The sequence below is a fragment of the Diceros bicornis genome, chromosome 5 (assembly GCF_020826845.1).
Source record: "Diceros bicornis minor isolate mBicDic1 chromosome 5, mDicBic1.mat.cur, whole genome shotgun sequence".
In the NCBI taxonomy this organism is placed as follows: Eukaryota; Metazoa; Chordata; class Mammalia; order Perissodactyla; family Rhinocerotidae; genus Diceros; species Diceros bicornis.
The window spans coordinates 97448218-97470242 of NC_080744.1; the positions used below are offsets into that span (position 1 = coordinate 97448218).

The window sequence follows — 22025 nt, forward strand, 5'->3', positions numbered from 1 at the left end:
AAAAGCATGTCTGAGCCTTAGTTCTCTCGGTCAGCTCTTCAGGTTCTCTCAGTGGCTCATTTGGAACAAAGCAAGAAGAGGCAAAGCTGCCATTCACAAGGCCCACTGTCTCAGGCTCAGGTCTACTGGTCCAGCCTCTATGCCCCGCTTCTCCCCAAGTACAATTCATCTAACACTGCAGAGGAGGTGGGAAGCCGGATCTGACCCTCAACACCAGCTTCAAGAACAGAGTCCTCTGAGGTCCTTGTTCCAGGAGCCTGCTCAGTCAGCACACCCCAGAGCTCCCTCCTGGGCCAGGCTGGGACCTAGCCAAACCTGAAGGACTCATTCAGTCACTCAACAAACACATACTGAGCATTAGTTAAACGCCAAGCTCTGGGCTGCTTGTTAGGGATCCCGCAGTGATTACCCCACGGTGCCTCCTCACTGGATCCCTGCAGGGGCTGTGGGCAGGGAGAGTGAGTGTTATCATAGGGTTCATGCATGGGGGGGGACGCTGCAGGAGCATTGAGGACAAAGCACCTACCTCTGCCTGGGGAGGTCAAGGGATACTCCCTGGAGGAAGGAAAATTGGGCTGAGCCTTGAAAGTGAGTCTTCTGGGTGGGCAAGAGCTGGAAGGACAGAAGGAACAATAGCAGGCCTATGAGACATACGTGCATATAAGCTTCCAGGTACAATAGTAATGCAAATACAATTCTGTGGTCAAATAAGTTCGGTAACTGTACATTCCTTCTCTAGGAAATATACAATGCACTCTAGCCTCTTAAAGGCTCTGAGATATACCCAGCCAGTAAAGAAACATCTTTCACTATTTGGAAGCCAGCATTTCCTAAATATATCTGACCACGGAACACTTTTTTCCACATAATAATTAGTAACATGTATTTCATAAGAAAAAAAAATACTTTGGGGAATACTGGCATGTTGGTATTTGCACATGTGAAAGAAAATTAATTATTTCTACTAACTAGTTTTCACTAGAATTTGAGCCCCGTGAGGCAGGGGTTTGGGGCTGCTTTGCTCACGGCTACCTCTCAAATACCTAAGACGGTGTCTGGCACATAGTAGACACTCAATAAATATTTGTTGAATGAATGAGCTAAAAGTTCTTCAGACTGGTAGGGAGGATCAAACCAGATGGAGGGGAGCTGCAATCTTAGATGGGTGGGGTGGTGGCAAGCAAGGTCCTCAGGTGGGGGAACGGAGGCTCATCCAGTCCTTCAGCTTCCTCTGAGGGGTGGAGTCCCAGCTGTCCCCAAAGTCACCTGCTCGATAAAGCACCTTTCATTGACTTTCCTCTCTTCTCTGTTTCACATCCTCTCTAACAGACTCACATCAAATCAACTGCCTGCACTCACATCCTCGTCTCAAGATCTACTTCCCGGAAAACCCAGACAGGCCCTCCTCCTTGCCACATCCATCCCAGCAGTAGAGGCTGCTTCCTCCACTCTTTGCCTCCCCGGGGCCTGGGGGGTATGGGGATGGGAGCCTCTCTGTCCATCCCCACCAGGCCTCTCCTCTGTTGAATGTCTGTGACCTGTATGTCTATATGTTGAATGTCACTGTACCTTCTGGGGAAAGAGGAGAAGGCTGTAGAACCAGGAGGTCTCTCCCGCCACCCTCCCAGCCCCAGAAAGAGATGGGATCTCAGTTCAGGGGATCCCACCAGCCCCCGAGCAAGCCAGGCAGTGTCCTGGGGGTGCAGCCCACAGGCCCTGGCACTCTACCTCAAGGCAGGCGCTGCTTCCTGCCCGTCTGTCGGGAGAACATTCAGGAGACATGAGCAGATGTTGGCAGATGTTCAACCTTGTCCACATCGGCCAACAATAACACAGCGCAGAGACGCAGCAGGAGGGAGGAAGGGAGGAGGGAGGAGGAAGCTGCCCAGAAGCTGGGGACAGACAGCGGGGACACCATCTCCTGCTCCCTCTGGGGGTGGGGCAGGGAGAGTATTCATGTGTGACCTGCACATGGTTAGTCAGTGCGTGGAGCACACTGTGCCAGTGTTCTAGGGTGAAGGCCTGGTGGGTCAGCCTGTTGCATTCAGCTCCCCAGACAGAGCCCACAGCCCTAGTGCCAGGCAGCCTGGGCGCCCTGGGAGGCCTGAAGAAGCTGCAGGAACTTGGGTCTGTCAGAAAGGGAAGGCTTAGGATCTGGGTGGCTACAACACGGCCCATGGCCCCTCCTTGACACATGTGGGCATCTCTAATGCTCTCTCCACTGATACTAGACCTGGCCCCAGTCTTGCTGGCACAGGCTCCAGAGAATCTCTACTCAACGGCAGAGCTGGTGCCCGAGACAAGCCACACACACCATCCATCTAGGCTGGTAGGATGCAGTGCGGTGACGAGTTTCCAGGTGCGCCGTGGCAGCCTGTGGGTGCCCAGAGAACGGAGCACTGCCTTCTGCTGAGAGGAGCTGCCTGTGGTCCCACCGTGGGCTGATCGCAGCTTCCAGTCTTCTCCATGACACCCACCACTGCTCCCTGCTGCCCGGGACTGGACGCTTCCTGAGCTGAGAGCTTCCCCTTACACCCTCCCTCCCACTCATTCAATCGTGGGGTCACCTGGGACGCCACCCCCCTGAGGAAGCTGCAGGACAGGACGAGCCTCAGGACCTGCAGGCATGTCCCGTCCCCCTGGGATGGCGTGTTTAAAGCAGGTCTGAAGGAACTTGAACGCACACCTGTGGCGGCTCCCCATAGCGCTGCAGTATCGCTCTAGCTCCAATTGCACTGACCAGTTCAGTCCAACAAACAGGCACTGAAGGCTTTCTGCCCACTGGGAGCACGGCTGAGTCTCAGGCCCTGGACCCACACGGCCCCTGCTTACTAGCCGTGCAACAGAAAGTTAACCTCTCCATGCCTCAGCTTCCCCTCCTGTCAAATTCAGATAATGACAGTATCTGTGTCACAGGCTGGGTGTGAGGATTCAATTGGTGAACACAGGAAAAAGTGCTCAAAATGCTGCCTGGCTCCTCGTCAGTGCTCCATAAACGTCAGCAATGATGATGATGACGTCCTCACACTGAGGATACAACTCAAAACAAGTTTTCCCGTCTGAGGGGAGCTTCAGTCACACACGGTAGACAGAGAAGTAACCACACAATTACAATTCAGAGAAACAAGTGCTGTGGCAGGGGGAGTGCTAATTCCTGTGAAATGCTGGACAAGCCACTTGACCTCTCTGGGCTTCATTTATTTACCTGTAAAATGAGGGAGAAGAAAGAGCTAACATTTAGTAGTATGAACATTGAGGATACAGAGATTAAAATTTATATGTGTACATGCAGCTTCTGTATGTGAAGATCTCACAGTCATGTGCAGGAGGCAGATACTAAGGAATCAGAAGACAGCAGTGCTAGGCAGCCCACCAGATAGCAAAAACATGCACAAGCTACCAAGTCGTCACGGTAATTATGGGTACTGGCACAGTGCTGGACAGATGCTGAACACCAGCATCCCTAACGCTAGCACATAATCTGCACAGCAAGCCTCGGACAGGGGCAATATCTTAGCCCTTTTCTAACCAGTGAGTGCGTGGAGGCTCAAAGCAGTGCAGTGACTTCCAAGGTCACACAGTGAGGAAGTGACCAGTGTGGACACTGAGTTGTCTGAGCCCAGAGCCGGGGCTCCTAACTGCTACCCCCTCCTGCCTCTGCGGAATACATGATCTCATTTCCTTCAATCTTCTAAACAACGCTGACAGGCTGTTAGGAACCCAGCAGAGAGAACAAGGTGGGCAAGGCTGGAAAGCAGCAGAGGGGCTTAGGGGTGGCCGCTCGGACATCATGCTGCCGTCACCTAGAGCCGTTTCGGAGCCCAGGGTCCCGGGCAAGGCTTCAGAACACAGTTCCCTGGGGAGAACCCCGGACTTGAGACAGCATGCCTGCAGAAAGCCCCAGGGAGGCTGTGTTCTGACCTGAGCTCCCCACCACAGCCGCTCCGAGTCCTGTGTAGAGCAGATTTTACGTGTGCCTCATACACCGTTTCTTTTACAAGGAAAGAAATGAACTGATACCTTGACTACTATGTGTTTATGGTTTTTCCCCTCTTAAAATGTACGTTTTAAAAACTGAAAACTCCCTCATTATTTTGAAATTAAGTTCAACAGTTGGGCAATCACAAGTGTTGATTTGCCAGCATTTTTGACATCGACACCTTGTGGCCACTTTGGAAACTGCAAGAATCTGCCAGAGAGAAATCAGGTCTCTTTTCCAGGAGACAGCAACACCCATATGAATCATTTTTTTTTAAATTATTTTCCCATTTTATTGAGGTCGTATTGACTTATAGTAACATTGTGTAATTTCAGGTGTTCATTATCATATATCAGTTTCTGTGTAGGCTGCATCGTGCTCACCACCAATAGTCTCGTTTTTATCCGTCACCATACACATGTGCCCCTTTACCCCTTTTGCCCTCCCCCACCACCTTCCCCTCTGGTCACCACCAATCTGTTCTCTTTACCCCTGAAAACACCCGTGTGAATCTTAACCCAGTTCCACTTTCAACGGGACTCAGCCAGCTGTGAGGTTAATCTGCCCAACCTGTCAGCGGGCACTGTCACCCAGAGGCCCGTCAGCTGACCCTGACTGTCTTCCCTACAGCCTTAGGCGTGTCCCTTCCCCAGCTGGGCCTCTACCTTACCTGTGAAATGACCAGGTGGAGCCACCTCAGCTTTGGTCCCTGTGGGCTCTGACACTCTATGGTTCTGTCACTGCCTTCCAGTCAGAGGAGGAGGGGACGGCACCCCACTGTCTTCGTTGGAACATGCTTTGAGACGCTTATCGGATTCTTGAATTATTTCTTTTCTAATCACCAGTTTAAGCTTTTTGCCTTATTTTTCTAACGCGATATTTGTAGTTTTCTCTTTCACTTGTAAGAATTCTTTATATATTACCACCAATTGTCTTCCTTACAACATAGTGTTAAAAGATAAACTGAGGCATATTAAAATTTTTAAGTTTGAGCAAAAAATTAATGTGAATTGGGCAGCATCCAATCTAGCAGGTAGAAAGGAACTCCAAGGACTGCGCAAAATGAGAGAGTTTTATAGGCAGAAGGGAGCGGGAACAAGGAAGTTGTACTAGGCAAAAAAGTGGGTTGGCTATGACAAGGTTCCTTTCCTTAAGGGGATGGCGGGAGTCTATCAGGCAGATCACCTAACTAGTGCTGGTCAGGCAATTCCTGGTTAACCAGTTTAAGATTCCATTTCTGGGAGAGCCAAAACTGTAATTACATTAAGTCTCAGTTTGGTGACATGGGGCTTAGCATAAACGACTCCATTTTGGGCCTGTTGTCTTGTTTTTAACAATGGTCTCCCCTTAGGAATCAAACCCATTAATTTAATCAGGCTCTCCTTATGCCAAATTTCCATGAAAACTGAATTTATATTGAATTATTATCAAATCTATAAGTGGTTCTAAATTGTTATTCTTAAAAATAAAGCAGCTATTTTCCTTTTAAAAAGCTCCAGATGACGTCAAGAGATGTTGAGTGAATTTACTAGAAGAAAAAACAATGTTTCTACTATTTTTGCTCTTGGTGAAGGGATGGTACCAAAAAATTAACTAATCTGCTAAAACCTATTCATCAGATTGCCAGCTCTGCTCTCCCCAAGCTCATACCTTTGGACTCTCTCACCACATGATTATGGACTCAGAAATGACCTTTGCCTTTAATTTACCTTGTCCCTCTCCCTCCCAGGCTAGCCTTCCTTCCTCATCCTACCCCAGCCCTGCTCACAAACACGCAGTGGCTCCCCACTGCCTACTGTACTACCTACTGTGTCGACACAGACACAGACTTCTCCCTAGTGTAATGATACCAACTTCCGCCTGCTGTGTCAACACAGACTTCCACACACTGGTCCTTCCTTCTCAATGTCTTATCTCCCTTCCGACTGTCTCTTACTCTATGCTCCAGTCAAAGTGAACTTCTGTCTGCTTCCCAAACACATCTTGTGTTTCCCCAAGTCAATGGTTTTGGCTTATGCTTTTTGTCGCCGTTGTTGTTGTTCTCCAACAACAGGGATAACCTCTCTTTATCTCCTAGGCATCCTCTCCCTAGCTGAAGACCTGAAGGTAGGAACATGTGAATTCCTCCCTAGATCCCCTGGGTCTAGCCTAGTGCCCGACATAAAATAGTCAATGAGGTCTGCTGGATTTGATTGAATGCACAAAGGTCAACTTTGTACCCCAGGTTGGAACCAAGCAGGGTGATGGAGAGGAAATCACTTCCTGGCTTGGATGCACACGTACTAAACTCGCAAACGAAGGCAGAGGGGAAATGGAGAAGGCACTTAGAGCACCTGCTCCTACGTAACTGAGCACACCCAGTTCTCCCAGCAACGCTCAGGCGCCATTCCTCTCCCCATTCCACAGATGACACACTGATTCTCAGAGAGGTCACCATCTTGCAGCTAGGAAGTGGCCAATCCTAGCCCCTGGGCTTGTTGGGCTCTTCCACGCTCCCTCCAGGAGAAAGCTAAAGGTACTACTCAATCCTCAAGTTTTACTTGCTACCAATTATCAAGGATTTGGCTGGGTTTTTGGTGGGGCTAACCAGCCTAGCAGAGGACAACGCTGTGCCGAGGAAGGCACTGTAGCTGGGTTGCAGCTGTATCCACAGAAAACCAACCTCCACTCAGGGTCAGTCATCCCCAGGCAACCACCTCAACTTCCCTGCCCAGCTGCTCATCCTCCTGTGTTCTGAATCTCAGGGATGGGTCCATGCCCCAAACCTGGGGTCCACCTTCTCGTCCTCTCTTGGCCCTACGTCTACCACGTTATGGAGTCCCCCTTTCCTTGACCTCTCTCTAATCCATCCCCTCCTCTCCATGCCTCCTGACACTGCCTTCATTCAGAGCCTTGTCTCTCTCCCCAGGACCCCTCTACCTCCCTGCTGCTTCCATAACAATCTTTCTAAAGCAAAATCACGCCACTTTCCTCCTCAAACTCTTTCAAAGGCTGAGCATCACCTTCAAGATAAAATTCAAATTCAATAACTTGATACACGCAGCCGAGAGTGATATTTGAAATACTTAACAACCTGCACAGTTTTTCCTATCACTGGGCACCAATTAAACAAAACAAACTCCAGCCACAGTGCTGGGGCAGGGTCCTGAAGGCCCCCTGCTGGGTCAGAGGTTAACCTTTTAGTTGTCGAATCAATCACAGGGAAGTCGAAGGGTCCCTGCAGGGAGGTGCCAGGATTGCAAGGGGCACCACAGAGACGTGGGCCAGTAGCTATTTTCCAACCAAGATGGAGGTATTACAATATTTTAATGGCCAGGACAGCCTTGCTGAGTGTACCTGATGAATATCAGCTCTGCACACAGCCCATTGTGAACCAGGCCCTTGCCAAGTCCCCGCTCTCACCACTGCTCCCACAACGCCCACACTTCAGGGACACAGAATGGGCCTCCTTCACCTGGAGTGCTCTTCTTGGTGTCCTTTCTAGCCCGAGTGGCATCTGGTCCCCGCACGAGTAACCTCCTTGCTCTTCCGCTGGGATCCTAGAATGCCAGGGGCATAATCACACTGCTGTTTCTTCTCCCCCATTTGCAGGGTCTTTGCCTTGTTTTTCACTGTCTCCACCAACCTTGCAAGAGAACTGCAGCCCAGGAAATAATTGACAGCCACTTGTTCAACTGAGCAAAAGTGACCCTTGGGGCTGGGAGGAGCCTGTAGCCCCTGACTCAGGACAAAGCTGTGCAGCCACGGGGACGCATACACACCAAACGGCCACACAGCACACAGAATGGCCTCCACAGTGTGTTATTGTGCACTTTTCCCAAAAAGTTTTGAGCAATTGCAAGACACACACACATTGTTATATACTTATATTTACAAATTTTAGTCATGCCTATTAAACTATATGTACATTAAAAAACTAACATTTTGAACAGTAGAAAATACACACATTAATGCATTTTAAAGGATAAAATAATAACTTACATAGATGTTCTAAACTTTCCTTTTCACATCTCAACAGGTCGTGTTGTGTATCCCACTGGAAGCCACTACTCAGGTGCCGTGTGCCCTCCAGGCATTATACATAGGTCCACAGTGACCTCATCCTGGAGGGTCAATCTGCTCAAAATTCTAGTTTTCTACCACAGTCCAGATCGGATGCTAACGGCAGATTATTAGTATACTTGGATCTACCCTAGACATCACATGTTCTAACCTCTATAGAACAACAACAAAAAAAAATAGAAAGGAAAGAAAACCTTTAGAGCATCTTCTGTAGGGGGCAAATAAAGAAGAGCTAGAAGATCTAGGGCAGTGGTATCCAAATGGCAGATTTTCCCCCAGGGGCATTTAGCAATGTCTAGAGACATTTTTGGTTGTCACAAGTAAAAGTGTGCTACTGTCATCTAGTGGGTAGAGGCCAGGGATGCTGCCAAACCTCTTATAATGCACAGGACAGCCTCCCACAACAAAGAATTATCTGGACCCCAAAAATCGAGAAAGTGCCGAGGTTAGACAACCTTGGTTTGGAAGAAGGTCTAGAAGATTTGACTTGATCCTGCCCCAGTTCTGCTGTTTATGGGCAAGTCATTTAACTTCTGCAAACCTATTGCCGCCTCCGTAAAAGGTATGGATTCATTTATTTGTTCATTCATTCATTCACTCAACAGATGTTTCTCAAGAAATGAGGTTACAGCAGTGAACCATATCCAGTCTAATCCTAGAAAACAGTAAAAATTAAATAAGAAAATGAGCATAAAAGGTCCTTTATAATGTTGTAGTGTGCTCAACAGCCCCAAGGCAGCAGCTCTGATGTGACCGCACAGGTATCACATACGTAAGAGTGTTCTCTCTATTCAACAGTACTGACTTTCCAATCATTGATTGTATTTCATCTATTCCAAGATGCACAGAGATTCCTTTTTCTAACATCTCTGAATTAAAATAATTATGCTTTACAGCCATCATCAGCAAGGTGGCGGTCACGCTGTGGTGTCACTAACTGTACACATGCAAACTTGGTCAGTATTCCTGGTAGACTAAAACTCTTTGGTGGTTCAGTCAAGAAACCATTGAAGGATGGTTCAAGGAAGAAATGTGAGTCCTGATGCTGTCTGAAAGCTTTCCATGGACACCTTATGGTAGGAGCAAGAATGACCTTACGGTAGGAGCAAGAATGCACCAGAATTAGTCTAGATGCTTGCAGATGGTTCAAACTGTTAAAGGATGTCTTTCCCTAGATAGAGCCCCAATCCACCCACCTCCAGTCCTGGTTTTGCCCTTAGGAGACTCACAGGCAGACCTAACTCTGCCCACCTAAGTCAGTGGTTCTCAATCCAAGCTGAACATTAAAATGAATTAGCAAATTTTAAAAATACTGATACACGGTGGTCAGCCCGGTGCCATAGCAGTTGAGTTCACGCACTCCGCTGCGGTGGCCCGGGGTTCGCAGGTTCAGATCCTGGGTGCAGATATACACACCGCTTGTCAAGCCATGCTGTGGCGGCGTCCCATATAAAGTAGAGGAAGATGGGCACGGATGTTAGCCCAGGGCCAATCTTCCTCAGCAAAAAGCGGAGTATTGCTAACAGATGTTAGCTCAGGACTAATCTTCCTCAAAAAAAAAAAAAATACTGATACATGGGCTCTACTCTGAATCAATTAAATAAGACTCTCTGGAGGCAGGCCCAAGCATCTGTATTTTTTAAAGCCTCACCCGAGGAATTCTGATTTACTGGTCTGGGGTACAGCCTGGGCACTGGGCTTGTTCCATGGTCTTCAAGTGATTCTGAAAGCCTTCCCTGACCACCCCGAGGAATCACTGCTTCCTCCCCATCTCCTAAAACAGTGCAGAAGAACATGGAACAGGCCCAGTGCCCAGACTGCACCCCAGACCACTAGCTCAGAATTTCCCTGGGTGGGGCGCAGGCATCGATTATTGCTCAAGTTCTCCTGGTGAATCCAATGCCCAGCAAAGGGTGGGAACCTCCACCCTAGCTCCTGCAGCCCTTGACGGCAAACGTCTGCTTCCCTGAAGAGGGTCCATCCACATCGGCTTGAGGCTGCATCTATTTAAAACGCATTGACATGATCTGTGACTTACTTTCTGCCTCTCGGTATTTACATGTGAACTAGCCTTAGAGCTCACCTTTATCTACAGGGCTGGGGGTCTCTTCATCCCATTACAACACCTTCAACATCACAGGCACTTGACGAAGAATGAATAGGTGAAGGAATACACAGAAGGATACATATTTATTTCGTCAGGAACTTGCTGACCACACAGGCGCCACAACTAACATGCCAGTTTTGGAGACGAGGTGGCAATAAAGAGATTCTGCCTTCGGAAAATCATTACAAAATAACAAGTGACTCATCAAGTGGAGGTCCTGATCCCCGAAGCCAGAGGTAGAAATGAAAATACAAGGGGGAAAATGTTAAACTCCAAGGTAAGGCCACAGCTCACAGCTACACCTTGTTGACTTCTTAACACACTGGGGCGGGGGTGGGCAGTGGCCAAAAATTCAGTCCAGTTCCAATGGCTTTACTACATAGACATAGCTTTAAAAAGTAACACATAGGCTCTGGGGCAGCTGCCGCTACACAGGATCTAAACAGAGGAAGCTGAGTTCTCCAGAATTTGCTATCGACATAGGTATATCATCTGTCGCCTTCAAGTACTGTTTATGAACTGTTCCCAAGAGCTGATTTTTTTCTGTGTCCTAGACCCCCACCGCTAATTCAATAATCTTCATAGAGCCTTCGTTCTAACACAGTGTGCAAAGAGTTCTGTGCCTTACTTCAACACAGCTGGAGGCACCACCAGGCGGTTGCTGTCTCGGCCCCACTGGACGCGCGCCCCAGTGTGTCACTGCGCCCCCGGGTCTGCCGCCCGATCTAGGGCTCGTGAGTCCTCAGCCCCCGGTGTGGGCAGGTCCAGCATGGTGGAGGAGTCTTTCCTGGGATCCCCAGTCACCAGCATCCAGTGGTTCTTCGGCTTTTCAACTCTGTGTGAATCCAGATATGTGTGAGCCGCGACCTCAGCTTCCTTTCCAAAATAGGTTCTGGGGTAAGAAAGAAGGAACACAGATTGGAAATGGAATGACAGCTCTCAGGAAGCTGCTCAATTCACCTCAAAAGCAGCTAATTCAGCAGACTGCCTTGTAATGCCATTGGGGAGCTCTAAAATACGGCACGTTTGCCAGGAAGTTTCACCCTCTTGGGGCAAGGATGAGGTGGACAGGATCCCATTATAACAACAGCCTCTTGTGAGGAAGGATTCATATAACAGAAGGGGCTCTAATAGGATTTTTCACACCATCAAAGCTCTATGTGACAATATTTCATCATTAAAGGACTTGTTTTCTGCGTTGCCACGCTCTATTGAGCTTCTTTGCTCATATTCACAGCCCCCACCCCCTAAGTGTAGCATTTGGCTGTACCCTGCAATGCAATACCTTAAGAAAAGATGCCGGTGAGCCGCCAGCCCCCGATTCGTGTGGCAGTGATTGATGAGAATTTTTGCATTTGCCTTTAAGGATAAAGAAAGTGTATTATTTGCATTATGAATTAAGGTCTCCAATTTCTTAAAAGCAAAAATTTGGAAATATACTATACTCATTTAAATTTAGTAAAAACATATATACATTATATATATATAGATAGATAGATAGATTAACCTAGAAGCCAAACCATAGTGGATTGATTAAATACATTATTGTAGATACACATATGATGGAACATCATACAATCATTCAAAGTCATATTGGAGATGATATTTGACAACATGAGATATGGTCAGTGGTGTTTTTAAGTGGAAAAAAAATTATGTCCTAATGTTTTGTTTGTTAAATAAAAAATAAAAATAAACCAATCAGGGAAATGCAAATCAAAACCACAGTGAGATATCACCTCAAACTTGTTAGAATGGCTATCATCAAGAAGACAAGAGACGACAGGTGGTGACAAGGATGTGGAGAAAAGGGAACCCTTGTGCACTGTTGGTGGGAACGTAAACTGGTTCAGCCACTATGGAAAACAGTATGGAGGTTCCTCAAAAAATTAAAAATAGAACTACCACCTGATCTAGCAATCCCACTTCTGGGTATGAAAACAGGTTACCAAAGAGATATCTGCACTCCCATGTTCATTGCAGCATTATTCACAATAGCCAAGGTAGGGAAACAACCCAAGTGTCCAACAATGGACGAATGGATAAAGAAGATGTGGTGTATACACACAATGGAATATTATCCTGCCGTGAGAAAGAAAGAAATCCTGCCACTTGCAACAACATAGATGGACCTTGAGGACATTATGCTAACTGAGATAAGTCAGACAGAGAAAGCCAAATCTGTATGATATCTCCTATATGTGGAATCTAAAAAAATTGAAATCAGAAAAGCAGAGAGTAGAATGGTAGTTACCAGGGGCTGGGGATGGGGGAATGGAAGAAGTGTTGTCTAAGGGTACGTACTTGCAACTAGCAGAGAAATAAGCCCTGGAGACACAGTATAGTGATTACAGACAGCAAAACTGTATTATAAACATTAAACTTGATGAGAGACTAGATTTTAATTGTTCCCAACACTAGAAGAAACAATAATTATGTGACGTGATGGAGGTGTTAGTTAACGCTACTATGGCAAGCATATTGCAACATAACTTATCCAATCAATATGTCTTACACCTTAAACTTACATAATGTTGTGTGTCAAATAACATTCAATAAAAAAAAGAGAGAAAAAAATAAATTAAAAAAAAACACCACATGCACGGATAAAGACAGAAATGATAAAAACAGTGGCTTTCCCCAGAGAGTGGAACTACTGGAAATTTTCATATTATTTTTTGTGCTTTGCTGAATTTCTATAAGTGAACATACGTTATGCTTTATAATCAGAAAAAAAAGTATGTATTATTTAAAAATCCTGACTCACGTAAACTAAAAGCTGCATGAGAAAGAAAAAAGCAGCCCCTGACATCCGGGAGCTGGCCTGGCGCTCACAGCTCGGCCTCAGTGTGCTCCAGCCGAATGGAATCAATTTTGCAGAATGTCCACATCAGACAAAGCCACTCTGTGACCACAATGGGTCAAGACAAAAGCAAGACCGTTCTGTAATCACGTCTGAAAACAGACAAAACATGAGCATCATCCAAGCCATGAAACACCAAACATCCACCTCTGCTGCCCAACATGAGTGACCGCTGCTTCTTCACTAAGGACAGAGTTAGCCGTGCTCCGGCCTGTCCTCTCTATAGATAAGATGTACTGAGATACAGTCATAGAATTATGTCTGCTTTCTGACAGCATCCGACCGAGAGCAAAGCCCCACTTCCTGGGAAACTCCCTAAAATCGTCCAACCAAAGCCCAGGCTCTGTGACATGTCCTTTCTCACATCCTCTGACTGAGATGCCCCCCGGCTCCCCAGGTGTGCGTGCATTCTCCCCCGCTGCAGCAAGCAATAAAGCCCACTCGTTCACCCACAGGAGCTCCTGCTCACTCTGGCTGGAGGGCATCGACAGTGCAGCGTGGCTCAGACAGGCTGAGGCTCCCATTCTGCAGATTCACAACTGTGTCTGAGTGAGGCTCAGAGACCTGCCCCAGGCTAAGGCCTGGTTAGCAACGCAGAAAAGATCTCCAGTGCCTGCTCCTTCAACAACTGTAATAATACAAACAGTGACAATATAATTGACACCGGTGAGAGCTGTGTGTGGGCCAGGTGCTTGTCTAATAAGCACTATAACTATACTAGTCATTTCATCCTCACAAAACCTCACAAAGTAAACATTATTATCACCCCTATTTCATGGATAAGGAAACTGAGACACCGACAGTCTAAATCATGGCAACGAGAGGCGGTTCCAAGGAGAGCAAAGCCTGGCAAACGCCAGTGGAAGAGAGATTTGTCGAGCTTGTGTCACCATGGACCATGTGTATATTCTCCATGCTGAGAGAAAGAACCTTCTGAACCTGAGTCTGCCTGCAGGGCTCGAGGGAGAAGCACGCTGTGCTGGGAGGATTCAGAGTGGCCATAACCAGGGGCCCCTTCCTGGATGGCCACCTCAGCTGGCCAACGCTTTAAATCCTTCTTGCTGTAATTCCACACTCTTCCAGTGACTTCTATCAACTCCTCACTTTCTGTCTGCTGGATGCCTCATGAGAGAGCAGCAGAGTCTCTGGCCCTCAAATAGCTCTGTGCCCACCAGATCTGCCTTCCCACCAGGACTGTGCCTTGGGCTCCAGTCCCGCAGGGCCCAGGGTCCTGAGAAAACGTCCAGCAATGAGGAGAAAGATGCTGCCCTGGGGAGCCACTGCATTCGCCTGTGTGGCTTCGTTGTTGTCTCCTTCACTTCCCCAGGATTTCCCAGTCTCTTTAGAAATGAGGACTTGACAGAGGCCTAGAAGAGAGCAATGTCATAATCCTTACTGTCTCGGATCACTGATTCTCAGCCTGTTCTCAGGGCAGGGCCCACGCCTCAGTATTTTTAAAAAGCTCCGTAGGTGATCCTACTGTGCAGCCAGAGTTGAGAAACACCAGAGCAGGATGCTACCACAGGGCAAAATAGACCCTTCCAAGCCTGAGTCATAAATGAAAAAAAGGGAGAGTGCATAAGGCGTTGGAGCTATGAGGAGCCTCCAGTTTTCCAGACAGGAGTCAAGCGCATCCATTTAGGAGTGTCAGCACACGTGCGTGTCCTCCCCCGGCTGTGCTCACCGGAACCGGGAAGCCTTCGTATTCCAGGCGCAGCTGGGGGTCGGGGAAGGCAGCCTGCCAGGAGCTCAGGTAGGAGACCTCGTCTGTCAGGTACACTTCCTGGAGCCAAGACCTCTTCGACGACTTCAGTAGGGTCCTGTGGTCACTTGATAAATATAACTGAAAATGACAGCAGACAGATGAACTACGTTACACTATTTGAAAAGCCGGGGAAATTGGAAGCAGTCAACTGGCTGGATGGCAAGCGTGTTCAGAAGAAGTTTTCAAAAGCCCTGTTCTTACTGATTGTATGGGAACACGCAGTTCTCCTCTACCTTAGAAATGCCATCTTGGGATGCTGAGACTACCCGCCCCCCCATCACCTCAAACTGCTTTCCCTTTCTTTGAACACCAAACCTAGTCTCCTGCTCTCTGCTCATTCCCGTCCCTGCTCCCCTCCTCCTCTTTTTTAGGGCATAGGACCTGGATCAATATTTGATTTATTACAAATAATGTTGCATGGAACTCTTTGCATGACGGGAAGTGCTCGTAAAACCAACATCATCACAGCTGATATTCATTTGTGAGCCTCAGGGGTCTACACCCCTCTGGAGTTGACGTCCACACTTAAAATCTATCTAGGCAGCTCTCTGGCTGTCTGTGACTTTGCCAAGAACCACCCCATCCTGCCGAAAAGTCCAAAATGTTAGCTCCTCGTTAACTCTCTCTACTGACTCATCTTCACCCTGAACCTGGAGGTCACGCCTGCAGATTTTAATAGGTCTTCAATAAGCACCTTTCATATGCAACGCTGTGCCTTGAAGAGCTATGTGGAAGGCAGAAATGAGTTACTAACCTCAAGAAGTTTTCCAACTAGCAGGAGAGACGACCGAGGATAGAAATGGGAAGCACCTATAAGGCATGGCTGTCCAGCAGGATGCAAAGAGCCGTAGGAGGGCAGAGGCGGGAACACAGGCTCTCCCAGGGGCTCAGGGAAGACTCTGAGGAGGGGGTGACAGGGTGCCAGGGAGCCAGAGGGGATGAGCATGGACAGGGAGGGTGGGGACATATTACAGATGCCACAGTGAACAGCAACACTTAATTCAGAGGGCAGTGGAAGCCAGCACTGACTTTTCGATGTAGATGGGAGGAGACCAGACCTGAGCTTTTCAAGGATCAACCTGTCAGCATCCCATCTTGTGTGGTCACAAGTCAGGATAGACTGGAGTGATCAAGCTATGGGGCCTGAACAGTGGTACTGGCATCAGAATGAAAAGACAGGCCAAACTGCCTTATGAAGGGATAGCTGTGGGCCTTGACAATCAGCTGGATGTGGGTGGGAGAGAGAGACGGGTCAAAGATTCACTACGGCTTTGGCCCTGGCTGATGGAAAGAATGATGGCGCCATTCAGAGCAACAAGAAAACCAGGACTTCAAATGGCAGAGAATATCCATCTCAAACCACAAACTCCATTTTGTTAATGTAAAGAAAAATAATAATAAAATCAGGAACAAATCGAGAAAGCTACTATCACCAGATTTTTTATAAACGCCCCAGAAGTGCTTGCTAATTCAAAGACAAAGAATAGAAAGGAGAGGTATAAGAATCTAAGAAAAGATAAAATTGTCATCATTTGAAGATGAAATGACAATACCCAGAAGTCATAGAGAATCAACTGAAAAACTATTAAAATGAATAAGAGTAAGTGATTTCATCAAAGGTGAATATAAAAACCAATGGCTTTCTGATAGTCTTGCTGCAGCATCAAAAGGATCTCCCCTCAACAGCATCCAAAATAAGACACACTAGAAATGACTTCACGAGGTTGGTGTCAGAGGACGTGAAGACAACCACAAAACTTTCTGAGAGATATAAAAAATAAATAGAGAGACATCTCAGAAGAATAAATATTGTAAAGCTACAAAATATGTAAATTTACTTAATTTTACAATGCTGATCAAAATACCAAGTGATTCCTTCCCACAAGGGCAGAGGGACTTGGAAAAAAATAATTATTATATTTAGCTAAAAGATTAATTCCTAATATAATTCAGACAAAGAAGTGTAATGAGAGAGAACTAGCCCTACAAGCTGTCAAGTTGTAGTTAGAATAAGTATACTATAAAGCCATAGACCTAGAATAGAAATAGACAACTCTGGGTCAAAGGATCAAAACAGGGAGCTCAGAAAGAGCATGGAGTATGTATAATAATTTAATGCATGTTAATGGAGGCAGCATGTGTCCGTGAAGAGAGGAATAATTATTCAAGAAATAAAAAAGAGGGCCGGCCCCGTGGCTTAGCGGTTAAGTGCGCGAGCTCTGCTGCTGGAGGCCCGGGTTCGGATCCCGGGCGCGCACCGACGCACAGCTTCTCCAGCCATACTGAGGCCGCGTCCCACATACAGCAACTGGAAGGATGTGCAACTATGACATACAATTATCTACTGGGGCTTTGAGGGAAAAAAAAGGAGGAGGATTGGCAATAGATGTTAGCTCAGAGCCCATCTTCCTCAGCAAAAAGAGGAAGATTAGCATGGATGTTAGCTCAGGGCTGATCTTCCTCACAAAAAAAAAAAAAAAGAAATAAAAAAGATACCACTGACTAGTCATTGGGGAGAAATTTAGATGTTCACAGAAAATCCTTTATTAAAATAAATCTCAAGTGAACTAAAGAATAAGCTTACACAGGAGTAGACATCTAGAAGTTAACACAAGTTTCTCTTTTTATCACGTCTTTGGAGCAGACTTTAAAGGGTCTGAGCAATGGAAGGAATTACAAAGAAAAACACTGATAGATTTTACTCAAAAATAGATTAGAACAACTACAGTTTACAAGCCAAATAACAAATGGAAGGACGTATTAGCCACAAACATGAAAATTGTATAATCTGTGAAAGAGCAGATCTAGAAACCCGAATCAGTAAACAGGCAGAGAACAGATGATTTACAGGAGAGAGAAGGAGAGAAGAGATGGGAGGAGAGAGCGGAAGGGAGAAAGAAGGAGGGAGAGAGACACAAAAAAAAAAAAAGAAAAGGAAAAAAATGATATCTAAATGTCATAGCACTTGTAATGTTCCCTGTATTTTAAGTCTATTCTCTCTCCCTTTATAAAAGAAAATAAGCCAAAATGTTAGTCATGCTAATCTCTGGACAAGATGATGAGGATTTACTCTCCTCTTTCAGCAACTTGGTCTTTTCTCTAATTTCTACATTTAAAATCAGGCTGCAGCTTCCCATCTATGGTATGTCACAGTTTAATTGCCAGCATTGATTTTTCTTAGTGGCACAAAAAAACAATAATAATTTCCCTTCATACAATAATGGAATCTTTGATTCAGTGAAAAATGTTATATCGTTACCAGCTCTGCCACTTAGTAGATGAGTGATTTGGAGCAAAATCACTTAACCTTGTTATGCCTCAGTTTCCCCATCAGTAAAATAGTCCCTACCTCACAGACTTGTTTGGAAGAATATGAGAAGCACGTAAGCATGTACAAAGGTATAATAATTCCCATTTTATAGATGAGAAAGACTCAAAAGGGTTTAATAACTTACCCAAAATCCCACCCATAGGTATGCCTCTCAGCTGGAACTCAATCCCATATTTATCTGTTCTATTATGCCTCCTAATCCCCAAGGGAGGTAAAGATCGAAGACTTATGCTCCCTGATTTATGCAAACTTAAGCATCTCCTATTGTCCTTCTCCCATATTAAACAGAAGTTTGACAATAAAAAGTCAAAAAAAAGTTGTCAGATGATATATCTTGCTAGCATTGGTGACATTAAACAGCTATCATTATTATTATATAATCCAGTCATTTGGTATAAATTTTTGCTTTTTGCCAGCTGCATTGCAAAAAGGTTTTTTTTTCCCTTGCTCTTTAACTCTTAAGGGTTATTTTTGTAATTTGCAAAGTTAGAGGGAAAGAATTGGCCCACAACTGCCTGTGAAAAGCTGCAGGCTGAAACCACAGGGAAGCCAGAGATGGAGCACATGACTGTTGAGTTCTCTGTCCACTGCAACAGGCAGCCAGTAGCCCACATGGAAACCAAAAGGGCTGGTCCAAAGTAGACATCGTTGCATGATGACTCACCATTTTGTCTTCAAATCCTCCTGTTATCCCGAGGCAAAAGTTCTGCCCGTATCTAAGAACTTGACCGACGGCGTCTCTGTCTGCACTGTAGGTGGAGTATAAATATAACATAAATTGGCTGTATTAGAATCATTCTACAGCTCTACTTTTTGTACATGCAATTTCATTTATAATTTTCTTGATAAAGTATATAGTCATGTACCATAACTGAATTAAGTGACTAAACAAAAGGTCTTTTCTTTTGGCCTTCAAATCCAGCCAGCACCCCATTCCCTGCCTTCCAACATCGCCAGGACACAGAGCAGCATCCCCACTTTGTCAGCCTAGAGCAGGCTGAGCATATCGTGCCATCCTACACTAAGGAATTGGGTCAAGAACCCTGACATCCTTAGAGAGAACCAGGGTAACATGTTTGTAGACATTTAATACAATCTTCCTTCTTAAGCCTCCAGGAAACAGAAGTTGTGATCAATTTTTAGTTGTCTTAATGTAATTATATGTATTCAAAAGAAATCTAAACTAAAGACTTGAAGGATTGGCTACATTCCTGTAATATAAACATTGCCATCATAATTTAGTAACAAAGTGAAAGCAACATTTTAAATAGTAATTACATATCTGTTCTCTAAGGATTAAATGCTCATTTTCACAATCTCCTCAAGTACATTTTTAGTGGACAATTAATTTTAAAATAACAAATCCCCATGGAATGCCACCTTCCATTAAACTATATATTTCTGATATAAAAATAACATAACAACATTAAAAACAATAAAAGCACTCAAATGAGCTCAAAGCATTCTGAGATGCTATTAGGAAAACCCACCTCGCTTCTAGGCAGAATATGAATTTAATTCCCTGGATCTAATACCTTTGAATTAAGCATTTTGAATTGAACACAAATTACCGATTATCCTGACATTTAAGATAAAGAGATGGTAAAGGTCCCTTGACAATAACCCTCAAGATAAGAAAACAAGATGAGAATCCCAGAGAATGTTCATGTAACCTTGGCCTCCCATCAGCACTGCTCCAATCCCGGGGTCCTTCAGCTACAAGTGTAAATAGATCACTATGATGAAAGTTAAAGCACTTTACCTCAAAATGATGAAAGTGTTTCTGCCGACCGGGACCATGGCTGGAGCTGCGCTCAGGCCACAGGGCACCTCTAACTCGTCACTCAGATGGGTTTTAACTTCATCCGGAGTCACACACAGGCTCAGGTCCCCGCCCAGAAACAGAGCAGTTTCTGTCTCCGGATGGTCGGGATTCACAAGCATCACTTTGTCGCCGTAGTGAATGCATCCATCTTCAGATATGGAGAGCTGCATCTACAGTTTAAATAGGAGCTTTTCAAATAAACCATGCAATTCCTTAGTAGCCAGTGCCAAGGCCACTGCTGATCTATCTTCTTTTTTTCTCTGACTAGGATTCATTTCAATAGGGGATCCACTCGGATTCCCTCAAACCCTTAGTTTTCTTCCCTTTCCTGCCACTAATCCCCTCCCACTTTGCCAAAGCAAAGCCCTCAATAATCCAAAATGAAGTAAAATGAAGCTGATGAAAAATCACATGCGTTGACTCCATTAATTCATTCATTCAACATTTATTGAAAATTTCTTGAGCACCAACAAAGGGGCATTTTACTTACACGTTTATTAACCTATTCAGTTCTTGATTTGGAAAATGCAGGTAAACGTAATTAACAGCAAACTGCTCACAGGTTTCTAAAATCTTAGGGAATTTTAAACATTGTCGTTTTCAGACCCAAAGAGAAAAACTGGTATTTTCCAAATGATAACTCATTTATGGAATTTTCGCTTGTTTAACACATGCTCACACTTAATTTGATAGAATTCTGAAAACAAGGTTCCAATTTAAAATTACCTGTCTCAAAAGATTCTCTTTTAGTCTTCTGTTTCTCTGTATGAGAAGCTGTCCCTTATCCCTCTTCTCCAAGAAGTCTTTCATGAGCTCCTAGTTAAAGAGAAAATGAATAAAACTCAAAGAGTCAACAACAGTCCTGAATAATACAGATACTGGTAGCTTTTAGGTCAGAAGCACATCAAGTTGAAAAGGCAAAGTCTGAGAACCTAAAAAGAAATGTGAGCGTAATAGGAAGGGTGGAAATTTTTTTAGCATTATTTTAATATTTTTATTTCATTGTAGAATGTTTAGAAAAAATGAGAAAGGCACAAAAAGGAGACATGACCTGTAATTACAGAGACAATCATGAGTAACATTTGGAGGCAATGTGTCCCCTCCTGAGGTCTCCCCTGGTCGGATGATGATTGACACTGAAAGACCCCCCCACACACACACAACTAGTTCCATACACGGATGACCCAGTGCCTTGTCAAGACCAGCACAGGAGAAGTCAAAGCAGTGAGTATAGGTCAGTAAAAGGGATGCTGCGGGGACACTCGGGAGGGTGTGTGTGTGTGTATGGCGTTGCGGGGTGGGGCGGGAGACGGGACAGGACGGGACAGAGCTTCTTTTTAGAGCCTGCCTCCTCACCTGAACCGCAGCCTCCGAGCCTGGAAGAAGCCGCGGAACGGAGGGAACTGAGTGGGGCCCTAGACTAAGGGAGAGGCACGGGGGGGCTCCAGAGTCAAGGCACCCGAGTTTGGGAGGCCAAGGGACCCAGGGCAAGAGGAGAAGGGCGTGAGGTCTGTGTTTGCGGGACCCCAGGTGAGAGTCCTTGGGTGTTCGGAGAGGGGCGGGATTTTAGGGGTATTCGGTGCGCGCCAGGTGAGAAAGGAGGCTTGGGATGCTCAAAGTGGGGGCCGACCTTAGGGCGGGCTTGGGGTCCCTGAGCAGTACCTCCTCCAGGTAGACGTCCTCGTTCCAGTTGCCCATCCGGACTCGCGGGCCATACAAGTTCTGCGCCATCGTCCCTGGCTCTCCAGCGAGCAAACCTCGCTGCGGCGCCGCCTGCGTTAGCGTGCCCCGTCGCCATGACGACCTGGCCCCGTGCGATTGGCCCAGGTCCGGGACCCTGCTGGCCGATAAGTGACTCGAGCGGCGCGAGGCTCGCACGGGCCCCACCCCGGGCGCCGTCGCTCCGCAGTCCGCCCCGCTTCCGTCGCTTAGATTTTCTGAGTTAATTGCGACGGGGCGAAAGGAAACCTCCAGCCTACAGACCTCATCGTTCTAAATGCTCTCTAGAGAGAAATTCACAACTTTTTTTCTTTTAGAATCTAAACGAAAATCACTGCTAAAATAAAGCATCCCTTGCTTGTGGAGGCAGCGAA

General features: G+C 46.0%; 1 protein-coding gene across 1 annotated transcript; it reads right to left on the reverse strand.

Annotated features, from left to right (window-relative positions):
* Positions 1–10145: 10145 nt before the first annotated feature.
* On the reverse strand, positions 10146–21711 carry CFAP161 (cilia and flagella associated protein 161). Its single transcript, XM_058542588.1, has 7 exons — positions 21595–21711; positions 20659–20748; positions 19870–20102; positions 18772–18856; positions 14696–14854; positions 11434–11507; positions 10146–11040 (listed from the first exon to the last, which is right to left on the reverse strand). Exons 1-7 carry the CDS (start codon positions 21661–21663, stop codon positions 10845–10847), a joined length of 906 nt encoding a protein of 301 aa, XP_058398571.1. The 5' UTR covers positions 21664–21711; the 3' UTR covers positions 10146–10844.
* Between the last annotated feature and the right edge of the window lie 314 nt (positions 21712–22025).